This window comes from Hyaena hyaena, unplaced genomic scaffold (genome assembly GCF_003009895.1).
Source record: "Hyaena hyaena isolate Hyena2069 unplaced genomic scaffold, ASM300989v1 scaffold_146, whole genome shotgun sequence".
Classification (NCBI taxonomy): Eukaryota; Metazoa; Chordata; class Mammalia; order Carnivora; family Hyaenidae; genus Hyaena; species Hyaena hyaena.
Window position 1 is genome coordinate 778,415 of NW_024080778.1, and position 17,239 is coordinate 795,653.

The 17,239-nt window shown below is 36.1% G+C and overlaps 1 protein-coding gene across 2 annotated transcripts in view; it reads right to left on the reverse strand.

The window, feature by feature from the left end:
- SEC24B (SEC24 homolog B, COPII coat complex component) overlaps positions 1-17,239 on the reverse strand; it is a 102,420-nt gene that overhangs the window by 62,492 nt on the left and 22,689 nt on the right. For both annotated transcript variants that reach the window (XM_039238771.1, XM_039238770.1), the window contains exons 2-3: positions 16,151-16,900; positions 5,499-5,672 (exon numbers count right to left, since the gene is read on the reverse strand). In XM_039238771.1, the coding sequence (XP_039094702.1) occupies positions 5,499-5,672; positions 16,151-16,900 (924 nt within the window). The remainder of the gene's footprint in view (positions 1-5,498; positions 5,673-16,150; positions 16,901-17,239) is intronic.

Sequence of the window (17,239 nt, forward strand, 5' to 3'; positions counted from 1 at the left end):
CGACTGAGCCACCCAGGCGCCCCCGAAGTTCGCTTTTTTTAAATTCAAGAGTTCAGACTCTTGAGTGACTGTTATCTTAAGCTGGTCTGCCAACTAGGCACGCATACTATAAAACTTTCCAAGAGTTCCCGCAAAAGAATGGCTTTAAGGGAATCAGTTTCCATGGTACTCTTTTCTAAAACTTACCCACCTTAGAGAGTGCCTGTGGTTAACAGCCATTCTCTCACTTTACAAAAGAAACACAGACCCTTACCTGATCCTACATCTTACTATAATACATTGCCCTGAGATATAAAAGTGTCTCTGGAATTAAAGGGAAAGCTCCCTCCTTCCTTAAATGACAAATCAAGGCACCCTCAATCTACAGACTTTCTTTTATCTTGCCATAAATGTTTCAGTTAAAGATGAAACATGTTAGAAATAGTGTTGGGGCTCACTGGAATATTCTTAATTCAGAAATAGTGAAAAGTAGCTTGGTGGGAGTAATGATGAATTTATTTAATAATTCAGTACGTATGAATCTCACAAGCACTACTGCCACAGAACCCACTGCTTTTGAAAGAGTACCATGAGAACAAAGCAAAACCAGTAAGAAAACCTGAAGAGACAAGCAGCAGAACACTGTGAATAAAGATGGGGGCTCTGGGTTCAATTCTAGGTTCCATCAGTTACCAGCTGCGTTTCCCTGGGCAAGTTACTAACCTCTCTGGTTTTCGTTTACATCATCCGTAAAAGGGGCAATAACTACCTCAAATAGTTGTTGTTGTGAGGATTAAATGAATATATTTCAAAGCTAAAATGATGCCTGAAATATACTAACTACTATATAATTATTAGCTGTTATTGAACTTTAAGAACATGTTTTGTGTATATTAAATTAAAAACAATTATTTTCAGCTATTCTTTAATACTTATCCCTACAGCAGATAGGGCAAGTCAGTAGAAAAAAGAAACTTCCACCAATCTGAGTAGTAGTCTTAGCAATGTTAATTCTTTTACAAACAAGTAGAATGTTTTCTAAGATGACCCATTTTCTTCAAGATATATTGGATGAAACTCATAGATAAAATTTTTATGTAATTCCTTTCAGAGTCAACATGAAACGTTCAATAGAGTACTTTACAACCTATTTTATCATAAAATATATATGATTATAATCACGTCTCACATCCTTATATTTTATACAATATTTAATTCTTTCTACCTCCTTTTAACAACAACAAAATACTTACTAGTGGGTCAATCTGTTAGTACTTAGTGGTATATGTTTTCCTTTTTCCAATTAATTACATGGGAACATTTTTTTTAATGTTTATTTTTGAGAAAGAGGGAGAGAGAGAGCATGGGGGAGGGGCAGAGAGTGAGGGAGAGAGAAGATCCCAAGCAGGTTCTGCACTATCAGCACAGAGCATGACATGGGGCTTGAATTCATAAACTGTGAAATCATGACCTGAGCTGAAATCAAGAGTCAGGTGTTCAGCCGAACCAAACCACCCAGGCACTCCAACATAGGAACATTTTAATCATGATGTCTGATTAACAGATTTCTGATTTTTATACTTGATTCCTATTTAAATATTTTAAAAATGCCAAATACTAGAGTTTCATACACATAATGCATATATTTACCATAGGAATACAATGGTTTTCAAGAGAATCCTCACTTCATCAATAATGTAATATTAGATACATGTTACACTGCTTTATTTCAAATTTGGTAATGAAAAACAGCCTATCGACTCATTGCCTAGTTTTTATAATCTACTATAAAACAGAATACATTAATCATATTAGGTCTTTGACATCTAAATTTGACTGCTTTTAGTAACCTGGCTTAGAAGATATATGCTATAATTTATTTCTCAGTGGAGTTTATAATACCCCTTTGAAGCTCCAGGAACACATTTCCCCGGATTAAAAAAATTAAATCATATTTTCTGACAAAGAATAAAATTTATCTCACTGGTTTGAAAATGAGGACTACCTTTGCCAATTAGGTTATATGGAGATGCCATATATAAAACAAATGGCCTACATAACAGCTGAAAGTTTTTGATAAAAATACATTGGAAGGATGGGATGAGATGTTATACTGGCAAAAGTATAATGAAATTTACAATATTTTGAATAATTGCTTACTCAACAAATCAAGTATTGGGTTTGGAGGCAGAAAATCTACACTGGGTCTTGGCACCCCACCTAGGGAGTTTGTGTCTTTGGGGAAGACACCTAACCTTTCTAAATTTCAATTTTTTCTTTTATAAAAGGAAGAAGAAATATTATATGCTTGCTTCACCTAATGATCAAGTGAGATAATAAAAATTAAAGATATTTTAAAATTGTAAACTACTACATGAAAGTAATAATGCTACTATCTATATACAATCTGGAAAATAAAATCTGACAAACAACAATAAAAATTCTGACATGTAATTCAGACGGTTAAAAACATTAAAAAGTCCAAAGAACAACACTGCTTTAATAGAAGCCTTCCAATACCATTCCTATCTTCTTTACATGAACAAAGTTTCTTAGCAATTACATGTGTGAAAATAAAAACTATGAATGAAATTTATCTAAAGTTTATCTTATTCTAATAATGAGTCATACAACTCAGGTGCACAAAGCTGTGACAGGAATGGGGGAGAGCCATTCACTTCACTGAAACATGTATTTCCATTCAGAATGTACTTTCCACAAAAAAAATACCAAATTCATAATTTTTATATGTTTTGACCAACTATATACTAATAAGTATCTTGACAGTTTAATCCAGAAGAAAAAAATGTTAATGCTTAGACACTTATGATCATAATGCAAAATTTTAAATTTCATTTTATATAATATTACTATGGCAAAGAAGTATGATAGAATGATAAAAGAGTGTCTAGCTTAAGAATATATTATATAATTAAATACATTCAGGGGAAAGAGTATGACATTAAGGAGAAAAAGGAAAAATGTAAACCTTCCAAATGTTAAAGAAGGGCTCATTTGGGCATTTTTAAAAAGGATAGTAGCAGGTATCATTCTAGTGGATACAAAGAATAATGTAACCTCTTTGTTTTAAAAGTCAATATATGCAATATGTTGAAAATTACATAACTGCAACTATTTAAACTTTTGTTGAAAAAGTTTAGCTGTCAATCTAACCAATGCCCCGGTAGTTATAGAGTTTTAACAAGAACTTTTTAGGAGGTATGCAAGCCAAAATTTGCAAGCTTTTGTCTTAAAACCAGTACAAGAATGCATAGTCCTTTTGAGAATAACAAAGCAAAATTATCTCTGAAGCTGGGAGAGAAATAGTAATCTCTTTTAAGTATTAATATTTTAGTAGTCATATCAGCACCACAGCACAGCCTGTGCAGCCCACACACCACCCAACTACAATAGGCACCATTCGCATAAACCACCACTTGCACAACACACAAGGTAGCTAGCTCTACCTCACACAATTATATTGTCTACTTCAGACCTATTCAAAGGCCACTAAGAAGCCAATCTCCCACTTAAAAAAAAAAAAAGCTACAACTCAAACGTTTCTAGTATTTTCTTTCCTGTTACTTATTCAAGGAGCTTCTCTTAGGTAAATCAAGGGCTTGTTAATAGCCAACAAAACAATTCAGCCTCATTTTACAGAAAGACAAAAAGATTTGAGTTTAAAATCTTTCACTCTGTTACTTGGGCAAAGTAATTTATAATCTTGGGCAAATTCCCTATCTTTCTGAATCTCACTGTCCTCATATATTGAACAGGGATATTATAGGATTGTAATGGGGGCTAAAAAAGATAATAAATATAAAGTATCTGGCACACCTTAAGTGCTTGATAAATGATAGCCCCTCTTTTCAAATCTATTTTATTAAATCTATCTTATTAGTAAGAAAAAACATAACTATGATTATTCTATAGGGATGCGGTTTACAAAATGATACTTAAAATGACAGGATAGTAGTTAAAGTAAAATGCTAAAAAAGAAAATATAATAGTAAAAAAGATATCAGCAGGAGTAATGTAAAGAGTCAAAGCAAGCAAGATAATTTAAGAAATGGAAGGCAGTCATCAATGTAGAGGAAAGATACCGTTCATTTAGTTAGGGGTTCAAACTACTCTTAAGTTTGTTTTATTCACGATAAGAAAAAATTTCCTACCAGCCCTTCATTTTAAAGGCAAAACGCTTATTAAAAAACTAGATTTTATTCCCAATATACCCACTGGCTTCTTGGGAATCCATGGACACTCCATGGTGCTGCAGTTGGTTTTCCTATAAAACCAAATAAGAACACTTTTAATGTATAGAAAGTCCTCTTGACCACATAAACAACAGATAATAAGTTGTGAGATCAGCCCAAGGTGTTTTTTTTTCCAAGTTTCAGAACATAAGAGAGAGAAATGAAAGAGAATTTTTCATATTCAAGGTAAGAAGCTGTCATTATACAGTAAGCACAGTCTCTAAAATGTTACTAATGGTTGCTCTGGAAATACAAACTACAGATTCCTAAAAATAGTTCAGTTATTTCTCATTAAATGAAAAACACAGTATACCAACCTGAAATCTCAATAGATTTGGAGTTTTAGTTAGATAGAAATTAACCAAGAATTCTGCCAAAAGAAAAGGCAACGTAGGGAAAGAGGGTCAAAACAACATATTTTAGTTACCTGTCACTTATTTAACACATGGAAAATATTAAACTAGCAAATGAGTGAACCATATTGTTTGTCAATGCTGCAAGGGTATGGGTTACAATTTAATTTTCACCTCTCTGAGTACCAAAATTGGGTCAAAAGTACTTTCCTTAATAATAATGACAAACAGAGAAATCATCAAATAGGATATGGAGATTCACTAAATAAAATCTTGAGTGCTTTATCCTAAAACTGTATGTTTAAAAAATAGGAAAGAAATGTTTTACGACAGAGGGATGGATTAGTAGATTATAATACACTGACACAATGAAGTATTAGCCATGAAAATGATTCTAACAACTCTGTGGATATATGAAGAACTGTGTATAATTTAATAAATATAAAAACCAAACACAAAGTGGTATATATGCTATGATTACAATTATGTAAAATATATAATCATAAGCAGAGACTGGAAGTTAATACACAAAAAAAATAGTGTTTGAACTGAGATTATAAATTACATTACCTCATATTTTGTATAAACTTTGGTTACAGTTTGACTTTTTAAAGTTAGCTATTGAGGGGCACCTGGGTGGCTCAGTCAGTTAAGCGTCTGACTTCGGCTCAGGTCATGATCTCACAGTTCGTGGGTTCGAGCCCCATGTCGGGCTCTGTGCTGACAGCCAGCTCAGAGCCTGGAACCTGCTTCAGATTCTGTATCTCCCTCTCTCTCTGACCCTCCCCTGCTCAAGCTGCCTCTCTCTCTCAGAGATGAATAAAACATTAAAAAAATAAAATCAGCTATTGAATCAGTGTGTGTGTGTAAGTGAATGTGTGCTCTCTCTGTAAATAGTAAATTTTTCAAATACCTTTCTGTTGTGATAGCTCTGACGGCTGTGTAACTGAGGCTACAGGCTCAGCTGGGCGATTTGCAGCAGGAGGTGTTCTTGTTGATGAGGCTCCTGACAAAACAGTGGATACGACTGGGCTGGACTTGAGAGGCTGAACATTTTGCATAACAGGACAAGATAAAGAATCTGCAACTAAAGACAAAGAAAAAAAAAGAACTATTTCATTCACAGCAATCAACTGGAAATAGATCAAAATACTAACAAAATACAGTTTATATGAAGTGCTTGTAGAAACTTCAGTAGCATCACATATATCTAATATTATATAGAGAAAATAAGGTAGTCCAAAGATATGATTATAAGAAAAACTGAAAACTTACCAAATGTTTTAATAATCTCTAATGGCAACTTTCCTAAAACATGTCATAAACTTCCTTACCTTTTTAAGCAAAATGAATCTGAAACAGTTTTACTTTACAAACCATCACTGCTATTAATTCATTATTGTACTATGCAGTGGTACCTAAGATAAGATGAATAGAGGTTATTTGCTTCTGCAGTAATGTCCACGAATTCCACAAATGTTTCTAATATCAGCTCAGATCTCATATTGTATATAAACTGCCACATCTTATATGCTGCTGCTAATCAGATGCTGTATTTCACATATAGCTAAGTAAGGACTTGATAGTAACACTAGGTTGGAAGTCTGGAATAAAGTACATGTGATTCATAGTGGGCCTTTGTGATAGATTAAACTGCCTAATTTGGAGGATAATCTTCAGCCAACCAAGAGGTAACTGAAAACCCATGGCAACAGCCTAAGTGTCCACTGATGGATAAATGGATAAAAAATGGGCGCACGTGCGCACACACACACATTATTTAACCATTTGCAACAACAGGGATGGACCCTGAAGGTATTATGCTAAGTAAAATAAGTCAGAGAAAGACAAATAGTACACAATCTCACTTGTATATAGAATCTAAAAAGCTGAATTCATAGAAACAGAGCAGAATGGTAGTTTCCAAGGCCTGGAAGGTTGAGGGAAGAGGGAAATAGGGAGATGTTGGTCAAAGGGTATGAACTTTTTCTTTATTAAAGTATAGTTGGCATACGATATTATACTAGTCTCAAGTGTACAACATAGTGATTTGACAATTATATACAGTATGAAATGCTCACCACAGTAAGTGAACTCACCATCTGTCACCATAAATTTTCAGTTTTAAGATGATTAAGTTCTGCAGATCTAATGTACAGCACGGTGGCTAGTATTAACAATACTGTATTATATACTTGAAAGTTGCTGAGACAGTAAATCTTAAATGTTCTCACCTCACACAGACACAAAAGTAATTATGTGAGATGACGGATGTATTAACTAACCCTACTATGGTACTCACGTTGTAGTACATATATGTGTCATATATCAATCATCACATTGTATCTTAAACTTACACAATGTTATATGTCAATTATATCTAAAAGTTAGGAAAAGGGTGCCCTGGGTGGCTCAGTCAATTAAACATCTGACTCCTGATTTCAGCTCAAGAGATGATTTCACAGTTCGTGAGACTGTGCGCTACTCTTGGGATTCTCTCTTCCCTCCTCTCTCTGACCCTCCCAGGTCTGTGCGCTCCCTCTCTCAAAATAAATAAACATTTAAAAAAATAATAAAAGGGGGGGAACCTTATGGCAAAAGACTAGTCATGAGCAGTTAAAATACATATATATATGCATACATGTATGTAGGTTTAAACATGTATGATGTGTCTGCATTATAGACAAACTTAGAAGGTGTAAGACAAACAAATGTAGGAATATGGTGACAGAATAAAACATGTTATTTGTTGGGGTACCTGGCTGGCTGAATTGGAAGTGCATGTGACTCTTGATCTCGGAGTGGGTTCAAGCCCCACGGTGGGAATAGAGATTATTTAAAATAAATAAACAAAAATTTAAAAAAACCTAACACAACATGTTATATGTCCCATAGTGTACAAATGATATAAACGTGGGGAATGAGGAAAGTGGAAGGTAGCCTAAATGTGCTATTACTTCATCATTTTTCGGAAGGACAAATGTCATTGGGGGAAACTGAAAACATGGTCACAATATTTTATAATTCTTCTCATTAGGAAGTGGAATCTATTTTCCTTCCCTCTGAATGAAGACTAACCCTGTTACTGGCTTTAATCAGTAAAATGTGGTAGAAGTAATGGTATGCCAAGTCCCAGAACTCAAATCTGAAGACATCCTGTAGCTATGCTGGGACTATCATGTATGGAAGTTAGTTAAGTGTTGAAAAACCTAGGTACCCCAGTGAACTATTCTGCACCAACTGCTGGAAACATGAGTGAGATCCTAGGATTTTCCAACTCAGCCAAGCCTCCAGCTAAATGAAGACACAGGGCTGAGTCCAGGAAAAACCCGCAGAACTGTCCAACCAACCCACAGAACCACAAAAATTAATAAGCCATTTTTGTTTTAAACCAGAATAGATAACTGATGCAATCACTAAAACTGCTAACATAATAGAGTGATAAATATATTTAGCAGTATAAAGTGAAAACTAAGAAAGACATAATCATCTAATATTGGGTGACAGAGAAAAGGGAAGGGGATTGCAAGACACAGTAAATGGGCTAATTTTTACCTTTGCTTATAGTAGGAAATTAAAAGGAACTGTCCTAAAAATTTAGAGGATATTTCTCTCAGTAAGGATCAAAACTCCTATTAAAGATAACTTTAAAAAACTATTTTTAAAAATACTTTCTTAAAATTATCAAAGATCTAACAGGATATCAATGAAATTCCAGGCCCAAATCTGTAAGAAATTGAAAACGCAGAGAAACAGCCAACACTCAAAGCTGCTTTTGCACTGTGGATATCTGCTACAGACCTGATCTGCTGTTTTCTGTGGCCTTCCAGGGCATGGGAAACTGAAGACACGTGCCAGGGCATACCAGATGGGGCGCCTGATAAGGTACCCTGTACTCGAACTTTTAAGATAGTACTCTGAAGGGTTACAACTTTAGGATGACGATAAACCAGGAATCTAATCCTTATAAACACTAGTAGCTTTGGTTCAGATCATTCATAGTCAGTCCTGGAAATGAATTAGTGCAATAAGCTGGTAGTGCACTTGGAAGAAGGAAACAAAAAGCCTCTATATGGAGAATAATTCTATAATCCTAGGCCTCAAACGATTCCCACAATTAATTTTTCAAAAGCAATTCCAAGCACAAAGTCAAAGATAAGTGGTTTCAAACAGGGCCCTTCTCTGTTCTGGAACATTACAGCCAGTCTCCATCCTGCTTATAATCCTTCAAAATTCTGCCAGTGTTTCAGGGTGAAGACCAAACACCTTACCCTCAAAACTTCCTAACATGGTTAACGAGGTCTGGAATGATCCTGAGTCCCTGGCCTCATCCTGGCCTGTGCTTCTGCTAGCTTCCTGGTCTTCTTCCAGTCCCTTGAACTTGCCATGCTCTTTCCCATTAAAGAGGAATAAACGTACTCCTCTCTCTGAAGTCACAAATTTTTTTCTTTAATAAAACAGTTGGTATAGATAGGAGTTTATGTGATACATATATGCATATGTACATACACACATATATAAAAACATAATAAAATGCCCATGAACTCAGCATCCAATTGAAAATATTTCCCAAACTGCTGAAGCTGTCAGTGTTCTGACACTCCTGAATTCTGTTTATTCCCTTGCTTTTGTTTTTAAATAATTTACCAGACATACAAGTATTCCTAAACATTATTTCTGCTTGCTTTTTACCTTGATAACAATATCATACATGTTGGTTTTATTTTATATTTTTATAAATGTCCAAATCTGTGTTTCCCTCCTGCATTCCCAGATTTGTGTGGCCAGTTGGACATGTCTAGCTTGTGTTCATCTCTCCCTCATTTCCAAAGCAAAAGCTGAGACTCCACCACATCTCCTATGCTCTGCATCCATGTCTCTTTTGGACATTAAAGGCCAAATGATGCACCAAAAGAATAAAAAAAAAAAACCCATAAAAAGCCAAAAACCACTTGATGAAGAACCAACGTGAAACAAGCGGAAGCACGGCCATAAGTCCAAGATAAACCACTCATAAAGTTCTGGAGACCCTGTGCAAGGCTGACAATATTTCTGTACATTTGTTCTCTGTCCTCTTAGACACACAACATATTCTCCACATACTTCAGTTGAGCCATTTTTAAGTAACAGGGTCTTCCCACAATAAAGTCCAAGACTTACTATGTTACATTTTGGGATTCACTTAGGTTAATGCGTGCAACCACGTATCACATTTTCAGTTGTGTTCAGTGGTTCACTGGAATGATATAATCTATCCATTCCATTATATTGGCTTTTGGGTTTCCAATTTTTTGTCTTCACAAACAGTGCTGCTATAAATATTTATGAACATGTCCCTCATGCAGATACGCAAGTTTCTCTAGGGCGTAGGTGTACAGCAAGAGACTCAGAATCCCCTTAGCCCTGAGGGCAGCCTGTGGGAAGTAAGCTCTTTTGGCCTAGAGAGCCGACTAGTCCCTTTAGCCCAGTATCCCAAACAAATGTCACCATTTCCTGTAAATGGCACACATCTAAAATAGGATGTGGTGGTCTAGAGCCTTCCTATTGAAAGTGTAGTCTCTGGGCTGGCAGCACCTCACAGAGAAACTTAATGAAATGTAGAATCTTGGGCCAAACCATACTAGACTTGGTGAATCAAAACCTGCATTTTAACAAGAGTCTTGGTGACTCACTGCACCAAATTTTAGAAATGGAATCACTGCATTTAGGGTATGGCTATCTTCAATTCCTCTAATGCCAAATTTTCCTAAAATACTGAACAAATAAATCCTATCAACAACAGTCTCTAAGAATCTCTTGTTACTCCACATCCTTGCCATCCCTTGGTATGGTCAGGATTTCAAATTTTTGCCATTCTGCTGCTAGGTATAAAAAGATATCCTGTTCTATGGGGCACCTGAGTGGCTCAGTCAGTTAAGCTTCCGATTCTTGATGTCAGCTCAGGTCATGATCTGAGGGTTGTGGGATCGAGCCCCATGTTGGGCTCCATGCTGAGCGTGGAGCCCGCTTAAGATTCTCTCCCCCCTCCTCTGACCCTGTCCTCCACTCACACTAAAAAAAAAAGGTATCTCATTCTGGTTCTAATTTTCTTTTCCTGATTGTTAATGAGATACAGTATGTTTTCATTTCATCTGTTTTTTTCTTAGGTTGTTGGTCTTTTCCTTATTAATTTGTATGTGTTATTTGTGTATTCTGGATAAATACTGTAAACAGTTTTTTCTCCCAGTTCACAGCTTGTCTTTTTGTTTTCTTCATGTCTTTCAATGAAGAAAAAATTTTGTTTTTAAATAATGGTTTCAAGATCATAGGGTAGTTTTTAATTTTTAATTTTTTTTTAGTTTTTATTATTTTTTTAATGTTTGTTTATTTTTGAGAGAGAGAGAGACAGGGTGTGAGATGGGGAGGGGCAGAGAGAGAGAGGGAGACACGGAATCTGAAGCAGGCTCCAGGCTGAGCTGTCAGTACAGAGCCTGAGATGGGGCTTGAACTTGTGAACTGTGAGATCATGACCTGAGCTGAAGTCAGATACTTAACTGACTGAGCTACTCACATCCCAAGAAAAGTACTTAATTAGAAATTAGTCAAGGGGCACCTGGGTGGCTCAGTTGGCTGAGTGAGCATCCAATTCTTGGTTTCAGTTCAGGTAATGATCTCATCGTTCCTGGGTTCAAGTCCCATGTCAGGCTCTACACTGACAGTATGGAACCCGCTTGGGGTTCTCTCTCTCCCTCTTTCTGTCCCTCCCCCCTCCCCCCCCATTGCACTCTCTCTCTCTCAAAATAAACAATAAAAAAAAAAAAGAAATTAGTCAAGTTGAGCATGCTTACTCAATATAGCTATAATTTATTATAGGGGGGTTGTCCTCAAGAAACTCTTCCTTATTCCAAGTTTCTAGAGGCAGTCCTTCATACTTTTTTTTAGAAGTTTTTAAAGTTTTGTCTTCTGCATTTAAATATTTATTTGGGGGGTGTCTGGGTGGCTCAGTTGGTTAGGTATCTGATTTCGGTTCAGGTCATGAGCTCATAGTTTATGAGTTCAAGCCCTGTGTTGGGATCTGTGCTGACAGCTCAGAGCCTGGAGCCTGCTTCAGATTTTGTGTCTCCCTCTCTCTGACCCTCCACCTGCTCAGACTCTGTTTTCTCTCTCAAAAATAAACATTAAAAAAATAATAATAATATAGCTATTTCACCTGCAATTTATTTTACACATAAAGAATTCATTCTTCTGATCGCAGTTCAAATATCAGATATCAGGGGAAGCTTCCTGAGAATTTATTCTCCTTTTCCTCAGGCACATCAATACCCCAAGATGAGAGACATAACATTAACTTATCAGTAATTAGATCTTGGGGCCATGTGTATTGTGGATTTTTATATAGAATTTGTAGGTGTTTATTATTATTTTTATATAAGCAGTTTTCAAAATGTTTTTTGTTTTAAAAAATTGCGCATAGTAAAACACCATTAACAGTACTATATAATATGCTATTAATATGAGATTCTCATTAAGCAAAAAAAGTAAAAATAATTTTAATAAAAATGGCTTTCCTAGGTGAGCCTGGGTGGCTCAGTTGGTTAAGCGGCTGACTCTGGATCAGATCATGATCTCACGGTTCAGGAGTTTAAGCCACACAGTGGGCTCTGTTCCACAGTATGGAACAGTGGTTGGGTCTCTCTCGCACCCTCTCCCCCGTGCATGTGTGCCTCTCTCTCTCAAAATAAATGGATCTTTATTAAAAAAAAAAAAAAAAAAAAAACACAAACTTTTCTGGCAAAACTGTATATTCTGGCAAGATTTACCTTGCTAAATTTTAAATTTTTTTTTTTTAAATGTTTTTATTTATTTCTAGGAGAGAGAGAGAGACAGTGTGAGCAGGGGAGGGTCAGAGAGATAGTGAGTCACAGACTGAAACAGGCTCCAGGCTCTGAGCTGGCAGTCAGCACAGAGCCCGACGCGGGGCCCGAACCCACGAACTGCGAGATCATGACCTAAGCGAAAGTCGGACGCTTAACCGACTAAGCCACCCAGGCACCCCATTACCTTGCTAAATTTTAAAATTATATATTTTCAAAACAAAGGATAGAAAAAAATTAAGAAAATGATTTTTAATGAATCTAAAGTTTCAGTACTCATCTTGCTGTCAAAGATGGGTATGTTTTTAACTCAAAGTCACCCACTAGACTAACTTCATCTCAAAGAATAGAATTTTTGAACTTTTGGAGATTTACCTACAGTAAGAGACCTAATGAAATGACACCTTTTACACATCAGCCAAAATTTCACACTAAGTTAACAATTAAACATAGCACCCATGACATACATAATTGGGATATGTTTTCTAATAAAAAAAAAATCTAAAGTTCTAGTGCTGAATTATAATGACATGTTCTTATAAAATAGAGGCAAATGAGAAAGTTAAGTACTCTTTTATTGCAATGCTCCTAAAAATAAACTTATCTGCTGCCTAAAAAGAACAGCATGTATGCATCACTATGTTTTTGGTAATCACTCAACTCGGGTTCATGCTTTAGGATCTCCAACACTTTATGAATTGCTGAAGAACTTTTACTATGTCCAAAATGAAACTAATATAATCAAGTAAAAAAATGCAATCATTTTAGTCAATTATTCCATAGTCGATTTCACACAAAGCTATATTTAATACCTAAGATTATCATTCTAATGTAATAATATAAGTGTCCAAAACAATTAAAAGTTTCCTGTCTTTCTAGAAAACTTAAATAGTCCTATGGTTCCCAAACCTTATAACTAGGCACATAAATCACCCTTGCAAAAATTTACAGGGTTCCAAGGGATGTTTTATTTTTAAAAAAATAAATGTAGTTTATTCCATTCCAATATGTATGAAGATTGACTGGGTTTTATTTAGTAAAAGTAACATAAATTAACCAAAAATTTATAAACTTCAATAGTTTTGTGTTAGCTAGTATATCATACAAAATAGTTCCTTACTATTTAATGATTAAATGTGTATGTATATACTTATGATACCTCCAATTGAAAACATTTGTACAAATGTAGACAACTTGGGGAAGGATTCACAAAAAATTGCTAACTATGATTTTCTCTGGAAATTAGTGGCCAAAGTTTCTAGTGGGAATAAACTTTTAGTTTTCTTTCTATCTATAACTGAACTCTATATATATTTGTTAATTTTTCATTATAAAAACTTACCAAAGGATGTTTTAAATTTCTAAGAGAAAAACAGTGATATCTGTCAAATACCTTATGAACTATTACTACTACATTATTTGGAGCAGCATGAAAAAAATTTTGATGCACATCAACTCAACTGAGAAAGTTTGGGAACTTCTCTAATATTTCATTTCAAAGTAGGTTTTAAAAGTAACCCATTTCTTTTGAAATGGTGAAGAACAAGTGTGCAATTAACCTGAGATATATTTGTCAGCCTTTGAACTAGAATTAAAAAGTAACTTACCAATCTGAAGGCAAAAAATACCCCTATTCAACGTGAATTAACTTCTAAAATAATATTATAGTTTTCATGGTACAGTACTAAGATTAAAAGAATGGAAATATGCCCCATCTCTCTATGTAAAGGACAAATTATCAATTATTCAAAAGATGGTAATTTTGTAATTATTTATTCAATATTTTTTCAGTGATAGCTCTTTCCAATTAGGTGTTCTATTCATTGGCCAAGTGGCCCCATATTTCCCTGATTCTATATATACTGATCTCAGTATAATTGGTTCCATCCAGGTTCCCATTCCCATCTCAGAAATAAGATAGGAATTACCTGTATTTCTTCTTTTTTTGTCCCGAAAGTCACAAAATCCTTAAGTCTGAGGGACCTTAGGATAAGCTGATCTGTAAAAGGACTGCTGAAAGAAGAGAGAAAGAAAACAATTTCTAGGGGACAGAAAGCCCTGGTTCTGAGAAGGGAAGGCTGAGAGTTAAAGAAACAGAGTTCCAGGACAATCTCTGTTTCTAACATTTATCACCACAGGCAGGCAAACCCAACTTGGAGAGCTTTCCTCATTTGTAAAACAAAAAGAATTGAATTTGAATCTTGTACTAGGTGTCATGAGGTCAAGTCAGAAATACGGATCCCAAGACCATCCCGGAGATTCTATTCTAGCTCAATAAATAGGGTTGAAGATCACAATCTGTGCAAGTGGATCTGGTACATAGCCAGATTCTGGAGCTCTGATAGATGCTTTAAGTTGACGTACCCAAGGCCTAGTTAATAGCAACACATTTCTGTCTTGCCTGCCTCTACCATGAAGGCTACAAAGCTAAATGTTCATTTTCTAACCCTCCCTAAAATTAGGGATTGTCTTTTAAAACAGCTATGGTAAACAATATAAAAAGTCTTTCAGGGCCACCATCCCATCTTCTTTTCTCTCCCTTCTTCCTGCTTTTAACCAAGACTAGATGTCTACAGATACAGAAGTTCAACTGTTTCTAGAAACCAACATGCAAAGGACAGCAGAAAAGACACTGAGGACATCTGGATCCACTATATCTACTTAGTCTTCTTATTACCTGAGAAAAATATCACCTTTTTCTGTTTAAACCACTATTAGTTGCTTGCAGCCAAAAGGGTTTTTAAAAAGCATAGCAGTGAAAGAATAGATGATCTCAAATATACAGTTCAGACATAATATTCCAAAATTCTAATTTTAAATAATCTAATTGTCCAGAGAAGGATACTTTTCTACTGTCGTCCTTAAGACAGGGCTATTTGCACTGTGATATACAATTTAAAGACACTGCTCAGAAAACTACCACATCTTGACCAGTTCCCATTCTTTACATACATTTTCATTCAGTTCAAGAGCATGTTTTGTTAAGTTCAAACTCATAAGATGAATTAAAATGAGTATATCGTATGGAAACCCCACACTAAATGACTACATAACTTATGTACATAATTTTTAAACTAATAATTTTCACATCTTGATTTAGGAAGGTCAGAAAGACTACAAGAGTATTCTTCATGTATCTTTCTCCCTATTCCCCATCCTTCATCCTAAGTTACCGACTTAGGAAGAGAAAACATAAGCTTTAGTAAGTATTCTGACACATTACATACATATATATATTCTCTGTGAGCACTGCTAATCGGGCCTCACTTGAGAAGCCAATGTGGTATTCTATAGTGAGTAGGGCTCTGGCTGGAATAGTAACTGTCCCAAGGTTGAGCAGTATAAAAAAGAAAGTAGTGGTCAACAAAGCATATACCCAAATGGACCCTCCTAGTTTGTTCCAGACCTCATACTAAAGATAGCTATTGCAGAGGCATAACTTTTATCAATAAATATTGACTGCGATCCCAGTCATGACAAAGAGCACAGCTATGCAAGGTAGATGGTTGGGTGGCTAACTGAATAGGTGAAGGAGAAGAGTTTGGGAAATATTGCAAAATACCACAATAAATAAAGCCAATAAACCGCAAAGTGAGCTAATTTCCAATTTTTCCATTAGGCAAGATAATCTTTAACCTCCATGCAAATAAAATCCCAACTGGATATGCACCGATTTTCAGCCATGTTTTGGTGTACTTTTCATTCAACCTACCAGTATTTGTTGGGTTGCTGTTGGCTGTAGCCAGGGAGCCGGTGTGGTTTCGGAGGAGATTATCTTGGGTTGACGGAAGGCCTGATGCTGACCACGAGAGAGTATTGCATCCTGAAAGACTCTGCTGCTGGTGGTACTGGTGTGATGGAGGAGGTGGAAGCGGTGATGGATGACTCATAGCCATACTGTGACCAGAAAATGAATTATCTCTAGCCGGCCTGACAGTCGGAGCATTCTGTGAGGTAAACATTTGTTGCCCATATGGATCACCAGCAGGCAGAGAGGGATACGAAACACTAGGATACGTAGCATTAGAAACAGTTGACATAGCATAGTGACCACAAGTAGAGGGAAATCCCTGAGAAGCAACAGAAGAGTTGGCAGAGTACATGGCTGGACTATTGTAGTGATTCACAAAGGGGGAGTATGGCTGGGAGGCACTCGTATGCAAATGGGATGCTGATGAAGCAGCACCCTGGAAAGATCCCGGAGTGGATCCTACAATATGAGGGGCAGGAGGACCCCTGCCATACATCTGCTGTGCTCCTGGTTGTTGGTTTGCTGTATTTGGAGTCACCATATTTTGTGTTGGTACCATATAGAGACCAGAGTAGTAATCACCACATTGGCTATCCAATGGCAATGAGGTCATTTTCCCAGGTCCTTGAGGATAATGTCCTGAGGGAGCAATATAGTTTTGAGGATGCAATCCATACCCTGATGGAACATGCATTTGATTCTGTGCTGGACCTGAAAAAGAAAAGCAAACATTGATAGGGATTGGCAAGGAGATAACTAATTTCTAAACACAGCTCCCATGTAAATATTGCCCTAATTAATTTACTTCTCTATAATCCCAAATTGTCAAGAAAAATATACTGGTATAGACCCACTTTGGTAGTCAGCCTCTAAGATGGCCCCCAGTGATCCCTACCTCCCAGTATTTGCACCCTTGGGTGTGAATTCACATCCTCCCACAATACATGAAGACTGATTTGTGTAACCAATAGCACATAAGCAGAGATCATGATTTATCACTTCCAACATTAGCCTAATCTTAAGTGCTGGCTCTCTCTCTTAGATGATTCA